Raw genomic sequence first — 22863 nt, forward strand, 5'->3', positions numbered from 1 at the left:
TGTGTCAATATTTACAGGGGGTCGCCGGGAGAGTGTTAATATTTACAGGGGGTCTCCGGGTGAGTGTTAATATTTACAGGGGGTCGCCGGGAGAGTGTTAATATTTACAGGGGGTCTCCGGGAGAGTGTTAATATTTACAGGGGGTCTCCGGGAGAGTGTTAATATTTACAGGGGGCCTCTGGGAGAGTGTTAATATTTACAGGGGGTCTCCGGGAGAGTGTTAATATTTACAGAGGGTCTCCGGGAGAGTGTTAATATTTACAGGGGGTCTCTGGGAGAGTGTTAATATTTACAGGGGGTCTCCGGGAGAGTGTTAATATTTACAGGGGGTCTCCGGGAGAGTGTTAATATTTACAGAGGGTCTCCGGGAGAGCGTTAATATTTACAGGGGGTCTCCGGGAGAGTGTTAATATTTACAGGGGGTCTCCGGGAGAGTGTTAATATTTACAGAGGGTCTCCGGGAGAGTGTTAATATTTACAGGGGGCCTCTGGGAGAATGTTAATATTTACAGGGGGTCTCTGGGAGAGTGTTAATATTTACAGGGGGCCTCTGGGAGAATGTTAATATTTACAGGGGGTCTCTGGGAGAGTGTTAATATTTACAGAGGGTCTCCGGGAGAGTGTTAATATTTACAGGGGGCCTCTGGGAGAGTGTTAATATTGATTAAACTTTGCGGTCTCTCTGCCCTCTGTCTGTCTGGATGCAGTTATACCTCGGTGTCGTTCTGGCTGCGGTTGTGATGATCACTGGCTGTTTCTCTTATTACCAAGAATCAAAGAGCTCCCGAATTATGGATTCGTTTAAGAGTATGGTCCCTCAGGTAGGTGCTTGGCGATGAGGGAAGGTGGTGACTCGGTGGCTGAGGGTGCGGCGGTCGTGAGGGAGGAGGGGCTCTGTTGTGGAAAGAGAGCACGGTTTTCAGTGAAGGGACCTCGTGGACGGTGAGGTGCTTCAGTTTGGGGAAGGGGAGGGGTCTCGATGGAGGTATTGGTGATGGAGAGGGGCTCAGGGAGGGGACATTGGTTCACTGACGAGATTTGCAGGGTCTCAGGGAGGAGGAGGCGATTATGTGAGGGGAATCGGGAGAGAATGTGGGAGGCATAGGGGTTGAGTGTAGGGGAGAGTTAGACTGAAGGAGAGTGGAGGTCCTCAGCAAGGGAGAGGAGACATGGTCAGGAGCTGGGGGTGAGTGAGGGGTTTCACTGATGGGGCAGCGGGTGACGAGGTGAAGGGCACAGGAACACGCCGATCTGGAAGCATTTCTCTCAGATTCCCACTCTCGTCTCCATATGTTAACCTCACCATAACCCTCCCTCCTCTCTCTAACCCCTCTCACCCCACCCTCTCTCTCCCTCCCACTCTCTCCTCCCTTTATCCCCTCCCCCTCTTCCCTCCCTCTCTCTCCCTCCCTGCCACTCTCCGCTTCTCCGCTCCCCCTCTCCCCTATCTCTCTGCCCCCATCATTCTCTCCACCTATCGTCCCTCTCTCTCTCTCTCTTCCCCCTCTCTTTCTCTTCCCTACCCCTCTCCCCCCCTCTCTCTCTTTCTCCTCATAGAACACAATCATAAAATCCCGACAGTGCAGAAGGAGGCCATTCGGCCCATCCAACAGCACCAGCCTTCTGAAAGAGCGCCCCCCCCCCCCACCTATGCCCTCGCCCCCTATCCTCATAACCCCATCTAGGGGCAATTGGTCATGATCAACCCACCTAACCTGCACATCTTAGGACTGTGGGAGGAAACCGGAACACCGGGAGGAAACCCACGCACCAATGGGGAGAATGTGCAGACTCCGCACAGACAGTGACCCGAGGCCAGAATTGAACCCACAAATCTGATGCTGTAAGACTGCAGTGCTAACCACTGTACCATCGTGCTGCCAGCTCTCTCTCTTTCTTACCTCTCTCTCTCACACATCTCTCTCTCTCTCATCTCTCTTTCTCTCTTCTCTATCTCTCTCTCCCGATAAGGTGCCCGAGGGTATGGATGAAGGAAGTGCAGTTGATGGGAGACTGATTGTAAAGGTTGAAACACTTGTAATTCACGGAAACTTGTCGAGATTGATCCAAAACTAGCTTAATAATAGGACAGGCAGGATGGTGGTAGGAAGCTGTTTGACTAATTGGAGGCTGGTGTCCAGTGACATACCACAGTGCTGTGTCCCTTATTGTTTTTCATATTTATATAAATGACATGGATGAGAACGTGGGGTAATAATAAGTAGGTTTGCAGATGACACCAAGATTGGCAGGGTGGTTATTAGTGAAGAAGAGGGTGGTAGGTTACAGGAAGATGTAGATGGGTTGGTCAGATGGGCAGAGCAGTGGCAGATGGTATTTAGCGCTGATAACTGGGCAGCACGGTAGCATAGTGGTTAGCACAATTGCTTCACAGCTCCAGGGTCCTAGGTTCAATTCTGGCTTGGGTCACTGTCTCTGCGGAGTCTGCACATTCTCCCCGTGTGTGCGTGGGTTTCCTCCGGGTGCTCCGGTTTCCTCCCACAGTCCAAAGATGTGCAGGTTAGGTGGATTGGCCGTGCTAAATTGCCCTTAGTGTCCAAAATTGCCCTTAGTGTTGGGTGGGGTTACTGGGTTATGGGGATGGGGTGGAGATGTTGACCTTGGGTAGGGTGCTCTTTCCAAGAGCCGGTGCAGGCTCGATGGGCCGAATGGCCTCCTTCTGTACTGTAAATTCTATACAAAGTCTATACAAACTGTGAGGTGATGCACTTTGGAAGAAGGGAGTATGTAACCAAAAAAAAGACTGTGTGGTGAGTTGGTGAGGTAAGCGTTTCTTTTCTTTTCCTCTCTCTCTCCACCCTTCCACCACCTCTAACCTGCGGGGAGCGTGAAAATCACGTAAGCTTTTTTTTTCTCTCTGTAATTGTCAAATGGATAAATGGAAGGGATGGCAGAGAGGGCAGTGCAATGTTCCTCCTGCAGGATGTTCGAGGTGAGGGACTCCGTCAGTGGCCCTGCTGAGTTCAGCTGCGGGAAGTGCACCCATCTCCAGCTCCTCAAAGACCGTGTTAGGGAACTGGAGCTGGAGCTGGATGAACTGAGGCAGAGTCGGTTATAGACAGAAGCTACAGGGATGTAGTTACTCCTAAGAATGAAGGTAGCTGCGTGACGTTTAAAAGGAGGGGGAAGAAGCAGTCAGTGCAGGGATCCCCTGCGGTTGTTCCCCTCAATAACAGATGTACTGTTTTGGATACTGTTGGGGGGGTGGGACCTACCAGAGGTAAGCCACGGTGACCAGGTCTCTGGCACTGAGTCTGTCCCTTTTGCTCAAAAGGAAAGGGGGGAGAGCAGGAGAGCATTAGTTATGGGCGAGGCGTTTTCAGAACCCCAAAATGTATCCTGGAGTTCAACCAACCTCTCCCTTTAATGGATTTGTTGCTGTTCCTGACACATGGCTTTTTCCCTAGGTGTGGGATTACAATTATGGACAAGTGGGTTTTTAGACACAAAGCACTGTTTCTTCCATGAACTCAACCAAACATCTTAAATAAACATTGGATCTCTTAACACTCCTTACTTCAAAGATAAGTAAATAATTCCTTAAAATGTTCCTTCAAACTTCCAAGAGACTTAACACCTTTAAACAAAATCACATCAGGTTAAAGGCTTCACTATTATAAGTTTAAATTACCCAAATGATCCAGAGATCGTCTTTTATGGCAGAGAACCAGCTCACTGCAAAACACAGACACACACCCAGCTCTTTTCCTCCAAACTGCAAAACTAAACTGCAAAATGGCTGACCTGACCTCAGCTCCACCCACTCTCTGACGTCACTGTTTTCTTAAAGGTACATTGCTTAAACATCCATGTCTTAAAGGTACTCTCACATTACACTATAGTTAGAGGCACAGATAGGCGGTTCTGTGGCAACGATAGAGGCTCACGGTTGGTGTGTTGCGTCCCGGGTGCCAAGATCCGTGATGTTGCTGATCGTGTTTTCAGGATCCTTTAGGGGGAGGGGAGCAGCCACAAGTCGTGGGACACATCGGTACCAATGACATAGGTAGGAAAAGGGACGGGGATGTAAAACAGGAATTCAGGGAGCTAGAGAGGCAGCTGAGAGCCAGGACAGACCATGTTGTCATCTTTGGTTTGCTGCCAGTGCCACGTGCTAGCGAGGTGAGGAACAGGGAGAGAGGGTTTCAGTTACTTGGATAATTGGAGCACATTCTGGGGAAGGTGATACCTGTACAAACAGGACGGGTTACACCTGAACCAGAGGGGCACCAATATCCTGGGAGGGAAATTTGCTACAGATCTTCGGGGGGGGGGTTTAAACTAATTTGGCAGGGGGGGTGGGAAACTGATTTGTAGTCCAGGAGATAGCATTGCTGGAGTTCAGGAAGTTGATGGTAGTGCAGTACTGAGGAAGGTACCAAGGTCACAAGAGTGGACCTGCAGGCATGAAGGTGGTTTGAAGTGTGTCTACTTCAAAGCGAGGAGTATCAGGAATAAGGTGAGCTTGAAGCATGGATTGGTACCTGGGACTACGATGTTGTGGCCATTACGGAGACGTGGATAGAACAGAGGCAGGAATGGTTGTTGGAGGTTCCGGGGGTTAGATGTTTCAGTAAGATTAGGGAACGTGGTAAAAGAGGTGGAGGAGTAGCATTGTTAATCAAGGATAGTATAATGGCTGCAGAAAGGCAGTTTCAGGAGAATCTATCTACTGAGATTGCGTGGGCTGAAGTTAGAAATAGGAAAGGAGCGGTCACTTTGTTAGGAGTTTTCTATAGGCCCCCAAACAGTAAGTGATTTGGAGGAAAAGATTGCAATGCAGATTTTGGATAGAACAAAGAACAACAAAGAACAAAGAAATGTACAGCGCAGGAACAGGCCCTTCGGCCCTCCAAGCCCGTGCCAACCATGCTGCCCGACTAAACTACAATCTTCTACACTTCCTGGGTCCGTATCCCTCTATTCCCATCCTATTCATGTATTTGTCAAGATGCCCCTTAAATGTCACTATCGTCGCTGCTTCCACCACCTCCTCCGGTAGCGAGTTCCAGGCACCCACTACCCTCTGCGTAAAAACCTTGCCTCGTACATCTACTCTAAACCTTGCCCCTCTCACCTTAAACCTATGCCCCCTAGTAATTGACCCCTCTACCCTGGGGAAAAGCCTCTGACTATCCACTCTGTCTATGCCCCTCATAATTTTGTAGACCGCTATCAGGTCACCGCTCAACCTCCTTCGTTCCAGTGAGAACAAACCGAGTTTATTCAACCGCTCCTCATATCTAATGCCCTCCATACCAGGCAACATTCTGGTAAATCTCTTCTGCACCCTCTCTAAAGCCTCCACATCCTTCTGGTAGTGTGGCAACCAGAATTGAACACTATACTCCAAGTGTGGCCTAACTAAGGTTCTATACAGCCGCAACATGACTTGCCAATTCTTATACTCAATGCCCCGGCCAATGAAGGCAAGCATGCCGTATGCCTTCTTGACTACCTTCTCCACCTGTGTTGCCCCTTTCAGTGACCTGTGGACCTGTACTCCTAGATCTCTTTGACTTTCAATACTCTTGAGGGTTCTATCATTCACCGTATATTCCCTACCTGCATTAGACCTTCCAAAATGCATTACCTCACATTTGTCCGGATTAAACTCCATCTGCCATCTCTCCGCCCAAGTCTCCAAACAATCTAAATCCTGCTGTATCCTCCGACAGTCCTCATCGCTATCCACAATTCCACCAACCTTTGTGTCGTCTGCTAACTTACTAATCAGACCATTTACATTTTCCTCCAAATCATTTATATATACTACAAAGAGCAAAGGTCCCAGCACTGATCCCTGTGGAACACCACTGGTCACAGCCCTCCAATTAGAAAAGCATCCTTCCATTGCTACTCTCTGCCTTCTATGACCTAGCCAGTTCTGTATCCACCTTGCCAGCTCACCCCTGATCCCGTGTGACTTCACCTTTTGTACTAGTCTACCATGAGGGACCTTGTCAAAGGCCTTACTAAAGTCCATATAGACAACATCTACTGCCCTACCTGCATCAATCATCTTAGTGACCTCCTCGAAAAATTCTATCAAGTTAGTGAGACACGACCTCCCCTTCACAAAACCATGCTGCCTCTCACTAATACGTCCATTTGCTTCCAAATGGGAGTAGATCCTGTCTCGAAGAATTCTCTCCAGTAATTTCCCTACCACTGAGGTAAGGCTCACCGGCCTGTAGTTCCCTGGATTATCCTTGCTACCCTTCTTAAACAGAGGAACAACATTGGCTATTCTCCAGTCCTCCGGGACATCACCTGAAGACAGTGAGGATCCAAAGATTTCTGTCAAGGCCTCAGCAATTTCCTCTCCAGCCTCCTACAGTATTCTGGGGTAGATCCCATCAGGCCCTGGGGACTTATCTACCTTAATATTTTTTAAGACACCCAACACCTCGTCTTTTTGGATCTCAATGTGACCCAGGCTATCTACACACCCTTCTCCAGACTCAACATCTACCAATTTCTTCTCTTTGGTGAATACTGATGCAAAGTATTCATTTAGCACCTCGCCCATTTCCTCTGGCTCCACACATAGATTCCCTTGCCTATCCTTCAGTGGGCCAACCCTTTCCCTGGCTACCCTCTTGCTTTTTATGTACGTGTAAAAAGCCTTGGGATTTTCCTTAACCCTATTTGCCAATGACTTTTCGTGACCCCTTCTAGCCCTCCTGACTCCTTGCTTAAGTTCCTTCCTACTTTCCTTATATTCCACACAGGCTTCGTCTGTTCCCAGCCTTTTAGCCCTGACAAATGCCTCCTTTTTCTTTTTGACGAGGCCTACAATATCTCTCGTTATCCAAGGTTCCCGAAAATTGCCGTATTTATCCTTCTTCCTCACAGGAACATGCCGGTCCTGAATTCCTTTCAACTGACACTTGAAAGCCTCCCAAATGTCAGATGTTGATTTGCCCTCAAACATCCACCCCCAATCTATGTTCTTCAGTTCCCGCCTAATATTGTTATAATTAGCCTTCCCCCAATTTAGCACATTCATCCTAGGACCACTCTTTTCCTTGTCCACCAGCACTTTAAAACTTACTTTGGGCAGCATGGTAGAATTGTGGATAGCACAATTGCTTCACAGCTTCAGGGTCCCAGGTTCGATTCCGGCTTGGGTCACTGTCTGTGCGGAGTCTGCACATCCTCCCCGTGTGTGCGTGGGTTTTCTCCGGGTGCTCCGGTTTTCTCCCACAGTCCAAAGATGTGCAGGTTAGGTGGATTGGCCATGATACATTGCCCTTAGTGTCCAAAATTGCCCTTAGTGTTGGGTGGGGTTGCTGGGTTATGGGGATAGGGTGGAGGTGTGGAGCTTGGGTAGGGTGCTCTTTCCAAGAGCCGGTGCAGACTCGATGGGCCGAATGGCCTCCTTCTGCACTGTAAATTCTATGTAAATTCTATGATCTACTGAATTGTGGTCACTGTTCCCGAAATGCTCCCCTACTGAAACATCTACCACCTGGCCGGGCTCATTCCCCAATACCAGGTCCAGTACCGCCCCTTCCCGAGTTGGACTGTCTACATATTGTTTTAAGAAGCCTTCCTGGATGCTCCTTACAAACTCCACCCCGTCTAAGCCCCTGGCACTAAGTGAGTCCCAGTCAATATTGGGGAAGTTGAAGTCTCCCATCACCACAACCCTGTTGTTTTTACTCTTTTCCAAAATCTGTCTACCTATCTGCTCCTCTATCTCCCGCTGGCTGTTGGGAGGCCTGTAGTAAACCCCCAACATTGTGACTGCACCTTTCTTATTCCTGATCTCTACCCATATAGCCTCACTGCCCTCTGAGGTGTCCTCCCATAGTACAGCTGTGATATTCTCCCTAACCAGTAGTGCAACTCCGCCACTCCTTTTACATCCCCCTCTATCCCGCCTGAAACATCTAAATCCTGGAACGTTTAGCTGCCAATCCTGCCCTTCCCTCAACCAGGTCTCTGTAATGGCAACAACATCATAGTTCCAAGTACTAATCCAAGCTCTAAGTTCATCTGCCTTACCCGTAATACTTCTTGCATTAAAACATATGCACTTCAGGCCACCAGACCCGCTGTGTTCAGCAACTTCTCCCTGTCTGCTCTGCCTCAGAGCCCCACTGTCCCTATTCCCTAGTTCTCCCTCAATGCTCTCACCTTCTGACCTATTGCTCCCGTGCCCACCCCCCTGCCATACTAGTTTAAACCCTCCCGTGTGACACTAGCAAACCTCGCGGCCAGGATATTTATGCCTCTCCAGTTTGGATGCAACCCGTTCTTCTTATATAGGTTACACCTGCCCCGGAAGAGCTCCCAGTGGTCCAGATAACGGAAACCCTCCCTCCTACACCAGCTGTTTAGCCACATGTTTAGCTGCTCTATCTTCCTATTTCTAGCCTCACTGGCACGTGGCACAGGGAGTAATCCCGAGATTACAACCCTAGAGGTCCTATCTTTTAACTTTCTGCCTAGCTCCCAGAACTCCTGCTGCAGGACCTCATGCCCCTTCCTGCCTATGTCGTTAGTACCAATATGTACAACGACCTCTGCCTGTTTGCCCTCCCCCTTCAGGATGCCCTCTACCCGTTCGGAGACATCCTGGACCCTGGCACCAGGGAGGCAACATACCATCCTGGAGTCTCTTTCACATCCACAGAAGCGCCTATCTGTGCCCCTGACTATAGAGTCCCCTATTACTATTGCTCTTCTGCGCTTTGACCCTCCCTTCTGAACATCAGAGCCAGCCGTGGTGCCACTGCTCTGGCTGCTGCTGTTGTTTTCCCCTGATAGGCTATCCCCCCTGACAGTATCCAAAGGGGTATACCTGTTCAAGAGGGGGACAACCACAGGGGATTCCTGCACTGACTGCCTGCCCTTTCTGGTGGTCACCCATTTCTCTGCCTGCACCTTGGGTGTGACCACATTTATATAACTGCGATCTATGACACTTTCCGCCACCTGCATGCTCCTAAGTGCATCCAATTGCTGCTCCAACCGAACCATGCGGTCTGTGAGGAGCTCCAGTTGGGTGCACTTTCTGCAGATGAAGCCATCCGGGATGCTGGAAGCCTCCCAGACCTGCCACATCTCGCAGTCAGAGCACTGCACCCCTCTAACTGACATTGCGTCAATTAATTAAAATTAAAAGTTTTTTTAAAATGTTATATTTTAAATTTTTTTTAAAAAAGTTACTGTTAACTATCTGTTTCCTAGCACTAGATTTCTAATATAAATGCGAAAGCTAAATATAGTACTCTCCGATCTCTGACTTAGATACCCCTCTAAATTATAATTAAGTAATTATGTTTAATTAGTTACCAATGCTTAATTTTTTTAATTTAGTGTAGATTCCCAACCAGCCACTCAGGTCACAGCTTTTCTGTGATGTCACTTCAGTTTCCCCCCGACACACACAATTTGAAAAAGGTATAAAAGTAAAAATGAGTAAAAATCACTTACTTACCTTCTGTGCGGTAGTCACAGGGTAGCTGTCATGGGTGACTTTATCTTTCCAAATATTGATTGGAACCACTATAGTTTGAATAGTTTGGATGGGGCTGTTTTATCCAGTGTGTGCAGGAGGGTTTCCTGACACAATATGTGGATAGACCGACAAGAGTCGGGGCCACATTGGATTTGGTACTGGGGAATGAACCGGGCCAAGTGTTCGATTTGGTTGTGGTCGAGCACTTTGGAGATAGTGACCACAATTCGGTGACTTTCACTGTATCAATGGAGAGGGATAGGAACATACGGCAGGGAAAGGTTTATAATTGGGGGAAGAGTAATTACGATGCTATTAGGCAAGAATTGGGGAGCATAAGATGGAAATAGGAACTGTCAGGGATAGGCACCAATGAGATGTGGAGCATGTTCAAGGAGCAAATACTGCGTGTCCTTGATATGTATGTCCCTGTCAGGCAGGGAGGAAATGGTCGAGTGAGGGAACTATGGTTTACAAAAGAGGTTGAATGTCTTGTCAAGAGGAAGAAGGGGGCTGATGTAAGGATGAGAAAACAAGGTTCAGTTTGTTTTCTTGAGGGATACAAGACAGCTGGGAAGGAGCTCAAGAAAGGGCTTAGGAGAGCTAGGAGGGGACATGAGAAGTCCTTGGCGGGTCGGATCAAGAAAAACCTCAAGGCTTTTTATACTTATGTGAGGAATACAAGAATGACCAAGGTGAAGTTAGGGCCGGTCAAGGACAGTAGTGGGAATGTGTGCATGGAGTCTGAAGATACAGGAGAGGCCCTAAATGAATACTTTTCTTCAGTGTTCACAAAGGAGAGGGGCCATGTTATTGAGGAGGATAGTGCGATACAGGCTGGTAGGCTGGAGGAGGTAGATATTCAGAAGGACGATGTGTTAGAAAATTTGAGAAGCCTGAGGATAGATACGTCCCCCTGTGCCTGATGGGATATATCCTAGGATTCTTTGGGAGGCGAGGGATGAGATTGCAGAGCCTTTGGCTTTGATCTTTATGTCCTCACTGTCTACAGGAATGATGCCAGAAGACTGGAGAGAGGCGAATGTTGTCCCCTTGTTCAAGAAAGGGAATAGGTATAACCCTGGGAATTATAGGCCGGTTAGTCTCACTTCGGTCATAGGTAAATTATTGGAAAGGGTCCTGAGGGATAGGATTTATGATCATTTGGAAAGATACAGCTTAGTCCAGGATAGTCAGCACGGATATGTGAGGGGTAAGTCTTGCCCCATGAGTTTTATTGATTCTTTGAGGAGGTAACTAAGTGTGTAGATGAAGGTAGAGCAGTTCATGTCGTATACATGGATTTTAGTAAGGCGTTTGATAAGGTGCCCCATGGTCGGCTCATGCAGAAAGTAAGGAGGCATGGCATGGAGGGAAATTTGGCCAATTGGATCAGTAACTGGCTATTACATAGAAGACAGAAGGTGGTGGTAGATGGTAAATTTTCATCCTGGAGCCCAGTCGCCAGCGGTGTACCACAGGGATCAGTGCTGGGTCCTCTGCTATTTGTGATTTTTATCAATGACTTGGAGGAGGGGGCTGAAGGGTGGGGCAGTAAATTTGCTGATGACACCAAGATTGGTGGAGTAGTGGATAATGTGGAGGGCTGGTGTCGGCTGCAAACAGACATTGATAGGATGCAGAGCTGGGCTGAAAAGTGGCAGATGGAGTTTAACCCTGATAAGTGTGAGGTGATTCATTTTGGTCGGACAAATTTGAATGTGGATTACAGGGTCAACGGCAGGGCTCTGAGGAATGTGGAGGAGCAGAGAGATCTTGGAATTCTTGTCCACAGATCTCTGAAAGTTGCCACCCAAGTGGATGGAGCCATGTGTGTTAGTATTTTATTAACAGGTGGATTGAGTTTAAGAGCCGTGAGGTTATGCTGCAACTGTACAGGACCTTGGTTAGACCACATTTGGAGTATTGTGTGCAGTTCTGGTCACCTCACTATAGGAAGGGTGTAGAAGCATTGGAAAGGGTGCAAAGGAGATTTACCAGGATGCTGCCTGGATTGGAGGGCAGGTCTTATGAGGAAAGGTTGAGGGAGCTAGGGCTTTTCTCTTTGGAGCGCAGGAAGATGAGAGGTGACTTAATTGAGGTGTATAAGATAATGAGGGGGGATAGATAGAGTGGACGTTCAGCGACTTTTTCCTCGGATGGATGTAGCTGTTACAAGGGGGCATAACTATAAGGTTCTTGGTGGAAGATATAGGAGGGAAGTCAGGGGTAGGTTCTTTACTCAGAGAGTGGTTGGGGTGTGGAACGCACTCCCAGCTATGGTAGTGGAGTCGGACACTTTAGGAACGTCCAAGCGGTTATTGGATAGGCACCTGGAGTGCACTGGAATGATTGGGAGTAGGTTGATTTGATCTTAGTTTCAGACTAGTTCGGCACAACATCGTGGGCCGAAGGGCCTGTTCTGTGATGTACAGTTCTATGCTCTGTGTTCTATGTAATGAATGGCAGGACACTAGGAAGCTCAGAGAAACAGAGGGATCTTGGGATGCTTGTTTACAGATCCCTGAAGACGGCAGAACAGGTGAATAGGGTAGTTAAGAAGGAATGTGGCTTACTTGCCTTTATCAGTCATGGCATAGAAAATAAGGACAAGGACATTATAATGGTGCTGTGCAGAACATTGGTTAGACCACTGCTGGAGTACTGTGTTGTTATGGGCCAGGGTTTAGAGAACCCCAAAGTGAATCATGGAGTTCACCTGACCCACGACTTTTAATAGATTGTGTTTATGGGGAGCACATGGGCCTACCTTACAGGTGTGATGCACCAGAGAGCCACAGTACTTTTAAATTAAAACAATGTTTATTTATCAAACCAGTTGACACTTTATAAACCCACAGTAAACATCTTAACAACTATCAACACCAATCCTCCCCACAGATACAATACTCTATAAGTAAACCTTAATCTTTCCTTATTAACATCCATAAGACAAAAGACCCTTTTTAACACCGAGATCAGGTTTAAATTCTCTACTGAGAGAAGTTATCACTGTTAAATTATCAAGTGATCTGAAGACATTCCTTTCATACAGAAAGAAATCAGAATCACACCTTGTCTTGCTGGAGGCGGCTCCAAGTCTGAAACAAAACTAAAATACACTCTGTAGCAAAGAGCCTAAAGCAAAAGTAAAATAGACAGACAGCCCAGCTCCACCCACTCTCTGACATCACTGATAAACACCCATTTCTTAAAGGTACATCCACTACAGCTATTTTTATAAACACCCATTTCTTAAACACCCATTTCTTAAAGGTACTCTCACAGGACAGTGTGCAGTTCTGGTCACCTCACTATAGGAAGGAGATGAATCCACTGGAGGGGGTACAGTGGAGATTCACCAGGATGTTGCCTGGGATGGAGCATGTGAGCTATAAGGAGAGACTGGATAGACTTGGATTGTTATCATTGCAGCAGAGACGTTTGAGAGGGGGTATGATTGAGGGGTTTGCAACGGGTAATAGGAAGCAGCTGTTCCCCTCGGTTGAGGGGTCAGTCACAAGGGGGCATAGATTTAGGTGAGGGGCAGGAGATTCCAAGGGGATTTGGGAAAAACAGGTTTTGCTCCGAGGGTGGTGAGAATCTGAGAATCTAGAATGCACAGCCTGGGAAGGTAGTGGAGGCTGGAAACCTCACAACCTGGGTGGCACGGTGGCACAGTGGATAGCACAGTTGCTTCATAGCTCCAGGGGCCCAGGTTCTATTCCCCGCTGGGTCACAGTCTGTGTGGAGTCTGCACGTTCACCCTGTGTCTGCGTGGGTTTCCTCCGGGTGCTCCGGTTTCTGCCTACAGTCCAAAGATGTGCAGGTTAGGTAGATTGGCCGTGCTAAATTGCCCTCAGTGACCAAATAAGGTCAGGTGGGGCTGGGTTACAGGGATAGTGTGGAGCTGTGGGCTTAAGAAGGGTGCTGTTTCCAGGAGCCAGTGCAGACTCGATTCTGCACTGTAAATTCTATGATATGATATGATAACTTTTAAAAAGCACTTGGACGAGCAAGCAAAACACTCAAGAAACAAGGATATGGGATACGTGCTGGTAAGTGGATTAGTGCGAGATTAGGGCAGTTATTGTCAGTGCAGACTCAGCAGGCCAAAGAGCCTTTTCTGCACCGTACGCTATTGCTATATCACTCTTTCACATGTCTCTCTCTCTCTCCCTTAACTCTTTCCCCACCTCTGTCTCTCCCAAATTCTCTCCCCCCCCCAAAAAAATTCTTTCTCCCTCCGTCTTTCACCTATCTCTCTCTCCCCTATCTCTCTCTCTCTCTCCCCTATCTCTCTCTCGTCCCCTATCTTTCTCTCTCTCTCCCCCTATCTCTCTCTCTCTCCACCTATCTCTCTCTCTCTTCCCCAATCGCTCTCTCCCCCTATCTCTCTCTCTCTCCACCTATCTCTCTCTCACTTCCCCAATCACTCTCTCCCCCTATCTCTCTCTCTCTCTCCACCTATCTCTCTCTCTCTTCCCCAATCTCTCTCTCCCCCTATCTCTCTCTCTCTCCTCCATCTCTCTCTCTCTCCCTATCTCTCTCTCTCTTCCCCTATCTCTCTCGCTCTCCCCTCCATATCTCTCTCTCACTATCTCTTTCTCTCACTATCTCTCTCTCTCTCCGCCCAATCTCTCTATCTTTTCTATCTCTCTCTTCTATATCTCTCTCCGCTATTTCTCTTTCTCGCTACTATCTCTCTGTCTCTCCCCATCTCTCTCTCTCCTGTATTTCTCTCTCTCCTATCTCTCTCACTTTCTCTGTCCTTATTATCTCTCCCTCAACCCTATTACTCTCTCTATTGACCCCACCCCATCTCTCTCCCTCTCTCTCCCCTATCTCTCTACCTGCACCCTGTCCACAGCAAGCCCTGGTGATTCGTGAAGGAGAGAAAATTCAAATTAATGCCGAGCAGGTGGTGACTGGGGACCTGGTGGAGGTGAAAGGGGGAGACCGTATTCCTGCTGACCTCCGCATCATCTCATCCCATGGCTGCAAGGTGAGACAGAGAGAGCGCCAGAGAGAGCGCCAGAGAGAGCGCCAGAGAGAGCGCCAGAGAGAGCGCCAGAGAGAGCGTCGGAGAGAACGCCAGAGAGATCGCCAGAGAGAGCGCCAGAGAGAACACCAGGAAGCGTGACAGCGAGAGTGACAGAGAGAGCGCCAGAGAGAGCGCCAGAGAGAGCGCCAGAGAGAGCGCCAGAGAGAGCGTCGGAGAGAACGCCAGAGAGATCGCCAGAGAGAGCGCCAGAGAGAACACCAGGAAGCGTGACAGCGAGAGTGACAGAGAGAGCGCCAGAGAGAGCGCCAGAGAGAGCGCCAGAGAGAACGCCAGAGAGAGCGCCAGAGAGAGCGTCGGAGAGAACGCCAGAGAGATCGCCAGAGAGAGCGCCAGAGAGAACACCAGGAAGCGTGACAGCGAGAGTGACAGAGAGAGCGCCAGAGAAAACACCAGGGAGAGCGCCAGAGAGAGTGACAGCGAGAATGACAGAGAGAGCGCCAGACAGAACACCAGGGAGAGCGCCAGAGAGAGTGACAGCGAGAGTGACAGAGAGAGCGCCAGAGAGAGTGCCAGAGAGAGCGCCAGGGAGAGCGCCAGGGAGAGCGCCAGAGAGAGCGCCAGAGAGAGCGCCAGAGAGAATGACAGAGAGAGCGCCAGAGAGAGCGCCAGAGAGAACACCAGGGAGAGCGCCAGAGAGAGTGACAGCGAGAGTGACAGAGAGAGCGCCAGAGAGAGCACCAGAGACACAGAGAGAGCAACAGAGACAGAGCGAGCAACACAGAGAGAGTGCCAGAGAGAGCGGCAGAGAGAGCGACAGAGATTGCGACAGAGAGAGAGCACCAGGGAGAGCGACAGAGAGAGCACCAGAAAGAGCGACAGAGAGAGCGACAGAGAGAGCACCAGTGATTACGACATAGAGAGCGCCAGGGAGAGCGACAGTGAGAGCGCCAGAGCGAGCGGCAGAGGGAACGCCAGAGAGAGCGACAGGGAGAGCGACAGGGAGAGCAACAGAGAGAGCGACAGACAGAGCGCCAGAGAGAGCGACAGGGTGAGCGACAGAGAGAGCGGCAGAGATTGCGACAGAGAGAGCCAAGAGAGAGCGACAGAGAGAGCGACAGGGAGAGCACCAGAGACAGCGCCAGACACAGAGAGCGCGACAGAGGAGCGACAGAGACAGAGAGCGCCAGAGAGAGCGCCAGAGAGAGCGACAGAGGGAGCACCAGAGAGAGCGCCAGAGAGAGCGCCAGAGACATAGAGAGCGACAGAGAGAGCGCCAGAGACTGAGAGAGCGCCAGAGACAGAGAGAGCGCCAGAGAAAGCGACAGAGAGAGCGCCAGAGAGAGAGAGCGACAGAGAGAGCGACAGAGAGAACGACAGAGCGACAGAGACAGAGAGAGCACCAGAGAGAACGCCAGAGAGAGCACCAGAGGGAGCGCTAGAGAGAGCGACAGAGAGAGCGACAGAGGGAGCGCCAGAGATTGCGACAGAGAGAGCGCCAGGGAGAGCGTCAGAGACAGAGAGAGCGACAGAGAGAGCGCCAGAGAAAGTGACAGAAAGAGCAACAGAGAGAGCACCAGAGAGAGCGCCAGGGAGAGCACCAGAGAGAGCACCAGAGAGAGCACCAGAGAGAGTGACATAGAGAGTGGCAGAGAGAGTGCCAGGGAGAGCGCCAGAGAGAATGACATAGAGAGCGACAGAGAGAGCGCCAGAGACAGTGACAGAGAGAGTGACACAGAGAGCGACAGAGAGAACGACAGAGAGAGTGACAGAGAGAGCGACAGAGAGAGCGACAGAGTAAGCGCCAGAGAGAGTGACAGAGAGAGTGACAGAGACAGAGAGAGCGCCAGAGAGAGTGCCAGAGAGAGCGCCAGAGACAGAGAGAGCGACAGAGAGAGCGACAGAGAGAGTGACAGAGACAGAGAGCGCCAGAGAGAGCACCAGAGAGAGCGACAGAGGGATCGACAGAGGGAGCGCCAGTGAGAGCGCCAGAGAGTGCGCCAGAGAGAGCGACAGAGACAGAGAGAGCGACAGAGAGAGCGACAGAGAGAGCGCCAGAGACAGAGAGAGCGCCAGAGAGAGCGACAGAGAGAGAGACAGAGAGAGCGACAGAGAGAGCGACAGAGAGAGCGACAGAGTAAGCACCAGAGAGAGCGACAGAGAGAGTGACAGAGAGAGTGACAGAGACAGAGAGAGCGACAGAGAGAGCGACAGAGAGAGCGCCAGAGACAGTGAGAGCGCCAGAGAGAGCGACAGAGAGAGCGCCAGAGAGAGCGCCAGAGAGAGCGCCAGAGAGAACGCCAGAGAGAACGCCAGAGAGAGTGACAGCGAGAGTGACAGCGAGATGACAGCGAGAGTGACAGAGAGAGCACCAGAGATAGCGCCAGAGAGAGCGCCAGAGAGAGTGACAGCGAGAGTGACAGCGAGAGTGACAGAGAGAGCGCCACAGAGAGCACCAGAGAGAGCACCAGAGACAGAGAGAGCGACAGAGAGAGCGACAGAGAGAGTGACAGAGACAGAGAGCGCCAGAGAGAGCACCAGAGAGAGCGACAGAGGGATCGACAGAGGGAGCGCCAGTGAGAGCGCCAGAGAGTGCGCCAGAGAGAGCGACAGAGACAGAGAGAGCGACAGAGAGAGCGACAGAGAGAGCGCCAGAGACAGAGAGAGCGCCAGAGAGAGCGACAGAGAGAGAGACAGAGAGAGCGACAGAGAGAGCGACAGAGAGAGCGACAGAGAGAGCGCCAGAGACAGTGAGAGCGCCAGAGAGAGCGACAGAGAGAGCGCCAGAGAGAGCGCCAGAGAGAGCGCCAGAGAGAACGCCAGAGAGAACGCCAGAGAGAACGCCAGAGAGAGTGACAGCGAGAGTGACAGCGAGATGACAGCGAGAGTGACAGAGAGAGCACCAGAGATAGCGCCAGAGAGAGCGCCAGAGAGAGTGACAGCGAGAGTGACAGCGAGAGTGACAGAGAGAGCGCCACAGAGAGCACCAGAGAGAGCACCAGAGACAGAGAGAGCGCCAGAGAGAGCTCCAGAGTGAGCGCCTGTGAGAGCGGCAGAGACACAGAGAGAGCGACAGAGACAGAGAGCAACAGAGAGAGCGACAGAGAGAGCACCAGAGAGAGTGCCAGAGAGAGCGGCAGAGAGAGCGACAGAGATTGCGACAGAGATTGCGACAGAGATTGCGACAGAGAGAGTACGCCAGGTAGAGCAACAGAGAGAGGGCCAGAGAGAGCGACAGAGAGAGCGCCAGAGATTGCGACAGAGATTGCGACAGAGAGAGCGCCAGGGAGAGTGACGGAGAGAACGCCAGAGAGAGCAACAGAGGGAACGACAGAGAGAGCGACAGAGAGAGCGACAGAGAGAGCAACAGAGATTGCGACAGAGAGAGCACCAGGGAGAGCAACAGAGACAGAGGGAGTGACAGAGAGAGCGCCAGAGAGAGCGCCAGAGAGAGCGGCAGAGAGAGCGCCAGAGAAAGTGACAGAGAGAGTGACAGAGAGAGTGCCAGAGAGAGTGACAGAGACAGAGAGAGCGACTGAGAGAGCGCCAGAGACAGAGAGAGCGCCAGAGAGAGTGACAGAGAGAATGACAGAGAGAGCGACAGAGAGAGTACCAGAGACAGCACCAGACACAGAGAGAGTGACAGAGAGAGTGACAGAGAGAGCGACAGAGACAGAGAGCGCCAGAGAGAGCGACAGAGGGAGCGCCAGAGAGAGCGCCAGAGAGAGCAACAGAGACACAGAGAGCGACAGAGGAAGCGCCAGAGACAGAGAGAGCGCCAGAGAGAGCGACAGAGAGAGTGCCAGAGACAGAGAGAGCGCCAGAGAGAGCGACATTGACAGAGAGAGCGCCAGAGAGAGCGCCAGAGAGAGCGCCAGAGAGAGCGCCAGAGAGAGTGCCAGAGAGAGCACCAGGGAGAGCGCCAGAGAGAGCGCCAGAGACAGAGAGAGCGACAGAGACAGAGAGAGCGTCAGAGAGAGTGCTAGAGACAGGGAGAGCGCCAGAGAAAGCACCAGAGGGAGTGCCAGAGACAGAGAGTGCGACAGAGAGAGCACGGAGAGAGCGCCAGAGAAAGCTCCAGAGTGAATGCCAGTGAAAGCGCCAGAGACAGAGAGAGCGACAGAGACACAGAGAGCGACAGAGAGAGCGACAGAGATGGAGAGAGTGACTAAGAGAGCGACAGAGAGAGTGCCAGAGAGAGTGCCAGAGAGAGTGCCAGAGAGAGTGGCAGAGAGAGCCAAGAGAGAGCGACAGAGAGAGCGACAGGGAGAGCGCCAGAGAGAGCACCAGAGAGAGTGCCAGAGACAGAGAGAGCGACAGAGAGAACGCGGAGAGAGTGCCAGAGAGAGCTCCAGAGTGAGCGCCAGTGAGAGCGCCAGAGACAGAGAGAGCGAAAGAGACACAGAGAGCGAAAGAGGGAGCGACTGAGATGGAGAGAGCGACTAAGCGAGCGACAGCGAGAGTGCCAGAGAGAGTGCCAGAGAGAGCGACAGAGAGAGCCAAGAGAAAGCCAGAGAGAGAGCGACAGGGAGAGCACCAGGGAGAGCAACAAAGAGAGCGACAGGGAGAGCGACAGAGAGAGCGCCAGAGAGAGCGCCAGAGATTGCGACAGAGAAAGCAACAGAGTGAGCGCCAGAGAGAGCACCAGGGAGAGCGTCAGAGAGAGCGCCAGAGACAGAGAGAGCACCAGAGAGAGCCACAGAGACAGAGAGAGCGTCAGAGAGAGTGCTAGAGACAGGGAGAGCGCCAGAGAAAGCACCAGAGGGAGTGCCAGAGACAGAGAGTGCGACAGAGAGAGCACGGAGAGAGTGCCAGAGAAAGCTCCAGAGTGAATGCCACTGAGAGCGCCAGAGACAGAGAGAGCGACAGAGACACAGAGAGCGACAGATAGAGCGACAGAGATGGAGAGAGCGACTAAGAGAGCGACAGAGAGAGTGCCAGAGAGAGTGCCAGAGAGAGTGCCAGAGAGAGTGCCAGAGAGAGTGGCAGAGAGAGCCAAGAGAGAGCGACAGAGAGAGCGACAGGGAGAGCGCCAGAGATTGCGACAGAGAGAGCGCCAGGGAGAGTGTCAGAGACAGAGAGAGCGAGAGAGAGAGCACCAGAGAGAACGCCGGAGATAGTGACAGAGAAAGCGACAGAGAGAGCGCCAGAGACAGAGAGAGCACCAGAGGGAGCGCCAGAGAGAGCGACAGAGAGAGCGACAGAGAGAGCGCCAGAGATTGCGACAGAGAGAGCGCCAGGGAGAGCGTCAGAGACAGAGAGAGCGACAGAGAGAGCGCCAGAGAAAGTGACAGAAAGAGCAACAGAGAGAGCACCAGAGAGAGCGCCAGGGAGAGCACCAGAGAGAGCACCAGAGAGAGCACCAGAGAGAGTGACATAGAGAGTGGCAGAGAGAGTGCCAGGGAGAGCGCCAGAGAGAATGACATAGAGAGCGACAGAGAGAGCGCCAGAGACAGTGACAGAGAGAGTGACACAGAGAGCGACAGAGAGAACGACAGAGAGAGTGACAGAGAGAGCGACAGAGAGAGCGACAGAGTAAGCGCCAGAGAGAGTGACAGAGAGAGTGACAGAGACAGAGAGAGCGCCAGAGAGAGTGCCAGAGAGAGCGCCAGAGACAGAGAGAGCGACAGAGAGAGCGACAGAGAGAGTGACAGAGACAGAGAGCGCCAGAGAGAGCACCAGAGAGAGCGACAGAGGGATCGACAGAGGGAGCGCCAGTGAGAGCGCCAGAGAGTGCGCCAGAGAGAGCGACAGAGACAGAGAGAGCGACAGAGAGAGCGACAGAGAGAGCGCCAGAGACAGAGAGAGCGCCAGAGAGAGCGACAGAGAGAGAGACAGAGAGAGCGACAGAGAGAGCGACAGAGAGAGCGACAGAGTAAGCACCAGAGAGAGCGACAGAGAGAGTGACAGAGACAGAGAGAGCGACAGAGAGAGCGACAGAGAGAGCGCCAGAGACAGTGAGAGCGCCAGAGAGAGCGACAGAGAGAGCGCCAGAGAGAGCGCCAGAGAGAGCGCCAGAGAGAACGCCAGAGAGAACGCCAGAGAGAACGCCAGAGAGAACGCCAGAGAGAGTGACAGCGAGAGTGACAGCGAGATGACAGCGAGAGTGACAGAGAGAGCACCAGAGATAGCGCCAGAGAGAGCGCCAGAGAGAGTGACAGCGAGAGTGACAGCGAGAGTGACAGAGAGAGCGCCACAGAGAGCGCCAGAGAGAGCACCAGAGACAGAGAGAGCGCCAGAGAGAGCTCCAGAGTGAGCGCCTGTGAGAGCGGCAGAGACACAGAGAGAGCGACAGAGACAGAGAGCAACAGAGAGAGCGACAGAGAGAGCACCAGAGAGAGTGCCAGAGAGAGCGGCAGAGAGAGCGACAGAGATTGCGACAGAGAGAGTACGCCAGGTAGAGCAACAGAGAGAGGGCCAGAGAGAGCGACAGAGAGAGCGCCAGAGATTGCGACAGAGATTGCGACAGAGAGAGCGCCAGGGAGAGTGACGGAGAGAACGCCAGAGAGAGCAACAGAGGGAACGACAGAGAGAGCGACAGAGAGAGCGACAGAGAGAGCAACAGAGATTGCGACAGAGAGAGCACCAGGGAGAGCAACAGAGACAGAGGGAGTGACAGAGAGAGCGCCAGAGAGAGCGCCAGAGAGAGCGGCAGAGAGAGCGCCAGAGAAAGTGACAGAGAGAGTGACAGAGAGAGCGACAGAGAGAGTGCCAGAGAGAGTGACAGAGACAGAGAGAGCGACTGAGAGAGCGCCAGAGACAGAGAGAGCGCCAGAGAGAGTGACAGAGAGAATGACAGAGAGCGCGACAGAGAGAGTACCAGAGACAGCACCAGACACAGAGAGAGTGACAGAGAGAGTGACAGAGAGAGCGACAGAGACAGAGAGCGCCAGAGAGAGCGACAGAGGGAGCGCCAGAGAGAGCGCCAGAGAGAGCAACAGAGACACAGAGAGCGACAGAGGAAGCGCCAGAGACAGAGAGAGCGCCAGAGAGAGCGACAGAGAGAGTGCCAGAGACAGAGAGAGCGCCAGAGAGAGCGACATTGACAGAGAGAGCGCCAGAGAGAGCGCCAGAGAGAGCGCCAGAGAGAGCGCCAGAGAGAGTGCCAGAGAGAGCACCAGGGAGAGCGCCAGAGAGAGCGCCAGAGACAGAGAGAGCGACAGAGACAGAGAGAGCGACAGAGACAGAGAGAGCGTCAGAGAGAGTGCTAGAGACAGGGAGAGCGCCAGAGAAAGCACCAGAGGGAGTGCCAGAGACAGAGAGTGCGACAGAGAGAGCACGGAGAGAGTGCCAGAGAAAGCTCCAGAGTGAATGCCAGTGAAAGCGCCAGAGACAGAGAGAGCGACAGAGACACAGAGAGCGACAGAGATGGAGAGAGCGACTAAGAGAGCGACAGAGAGAGTGCCAGAGAGAGTGCCAGAGAGAGTGACAGAGAGAGTGGCAGAGAGAGCCAAGAGAGAGCGACAGAGAGAGCGACAGGGAGAGCGCCAGAGAGAGCGACAGAGACACAGAGAGCGACAGAGGAAGCGCCAGAGACAGAGAGAGCGCCAGAGAGAGCGACAGAGAGAGTGCCAGAGACAGAGAGAGCGCCAGAGAGAGCGACAGAGACAGAGAGAGCGCTAGAGAGAGCGCCAGAGAGAGCGCCAGAGAGAGCGCCTGAGACAGAGAGAGCGACAGAGACAGAGAGAGCGTCAGAGAGAGTGCTACAGACAGGGAGAGCGCCAGAGAAAGCACCAGAGGGAGTGCCAGAGACAGAGAGTGCGACAGAGAGAGCACGGAGAGAGTGCCAGAGAAAGCTCCAGAGTGAATGCCAGTGAGAGCGCCAGAGACAGAGAGAGCGACAGAGACACAGAGAGCGACAGAGAGAGCGACAGAGATGGAGAGAGCGACTAAGAGCGCGACAGAGAGAGTGCCAGAGAGCATGCCAGAGAGAGTGCCAGAGAGAGTGGCAGAGAGAGCCAAGAGAGAGCGACAGAGAGAGCGACAGAGAGAGCGACAGGGAGAGCGCCAGAGAGAGCACCAGAGAGAGTGCCAGAGACAGAGAGAGCGACAGAGAGAACGCGGAGAGAGTGCCAGAGAGAGCTCCAGAGTGAGCGCCAGTGAGAGCGCCAGAGACAGAGAGAGCGAAAGAGACACAGAGAGCGAAAGAGGGAGCGACTGAGATGGAGAGAGCGACTAAGAGAGCGACAGAGAGAGTGCCAGAGAGAGTGCCAGAGAGAGTGGCAGAGAGAGCCAAGAGAGAGCGACAGAGAGAGCGACAGGGAGAGCGCCAGAGATTGCGACAGAGAGAGCGCCAGGGAGTGTGTCAGAGACAGAGAGAGCGAGAGAGAGAGCACCAGAGAGAACGCCGGAGATAGTGACAGAGAA

The 22863-nt window shown here is 51.9% G+C and overlaps 1 protein-coding gene across 1 annotated transcript in view; it reads left to right on the forward strand.

The window, feature by feature from the left end:
- Positions 1-22863, forward strand: part of LOC140410329 (sodium/potassium-transporting ATPase subunit alpha-2) — a 725899-nt gene that overhangs the window by 162148 nt on the left and 540888 nt on the right. The window contains exons 5-6 of the mRNA XM_072498323.1: positions 709-822; positions 14365-14499. Of these exons, the coding sequence (XP_072354424.1) occupies positions 709-822; positions 14365-14499 (249 nt within the window). The remainder of the gene's footprint in view (positions 1-708; positions 823-14364; positions 14500-22863) is intronic.

This window comes from Scyliorhinus torazame, chromosome 4, assembly GCF_047496885.1.
Source record: "Scyliorhinus torazame isolate Kashiwa2021f chromosome 4, sScyTor2.1, whole genome shotgun sequence".
NCBI lineage: Eukaryota > Metazoa > Chordata > Chondrichthyes > Carcharhiniformes > Scyliorhinidae > Scyliorhinus > Scyliorhinus torazame.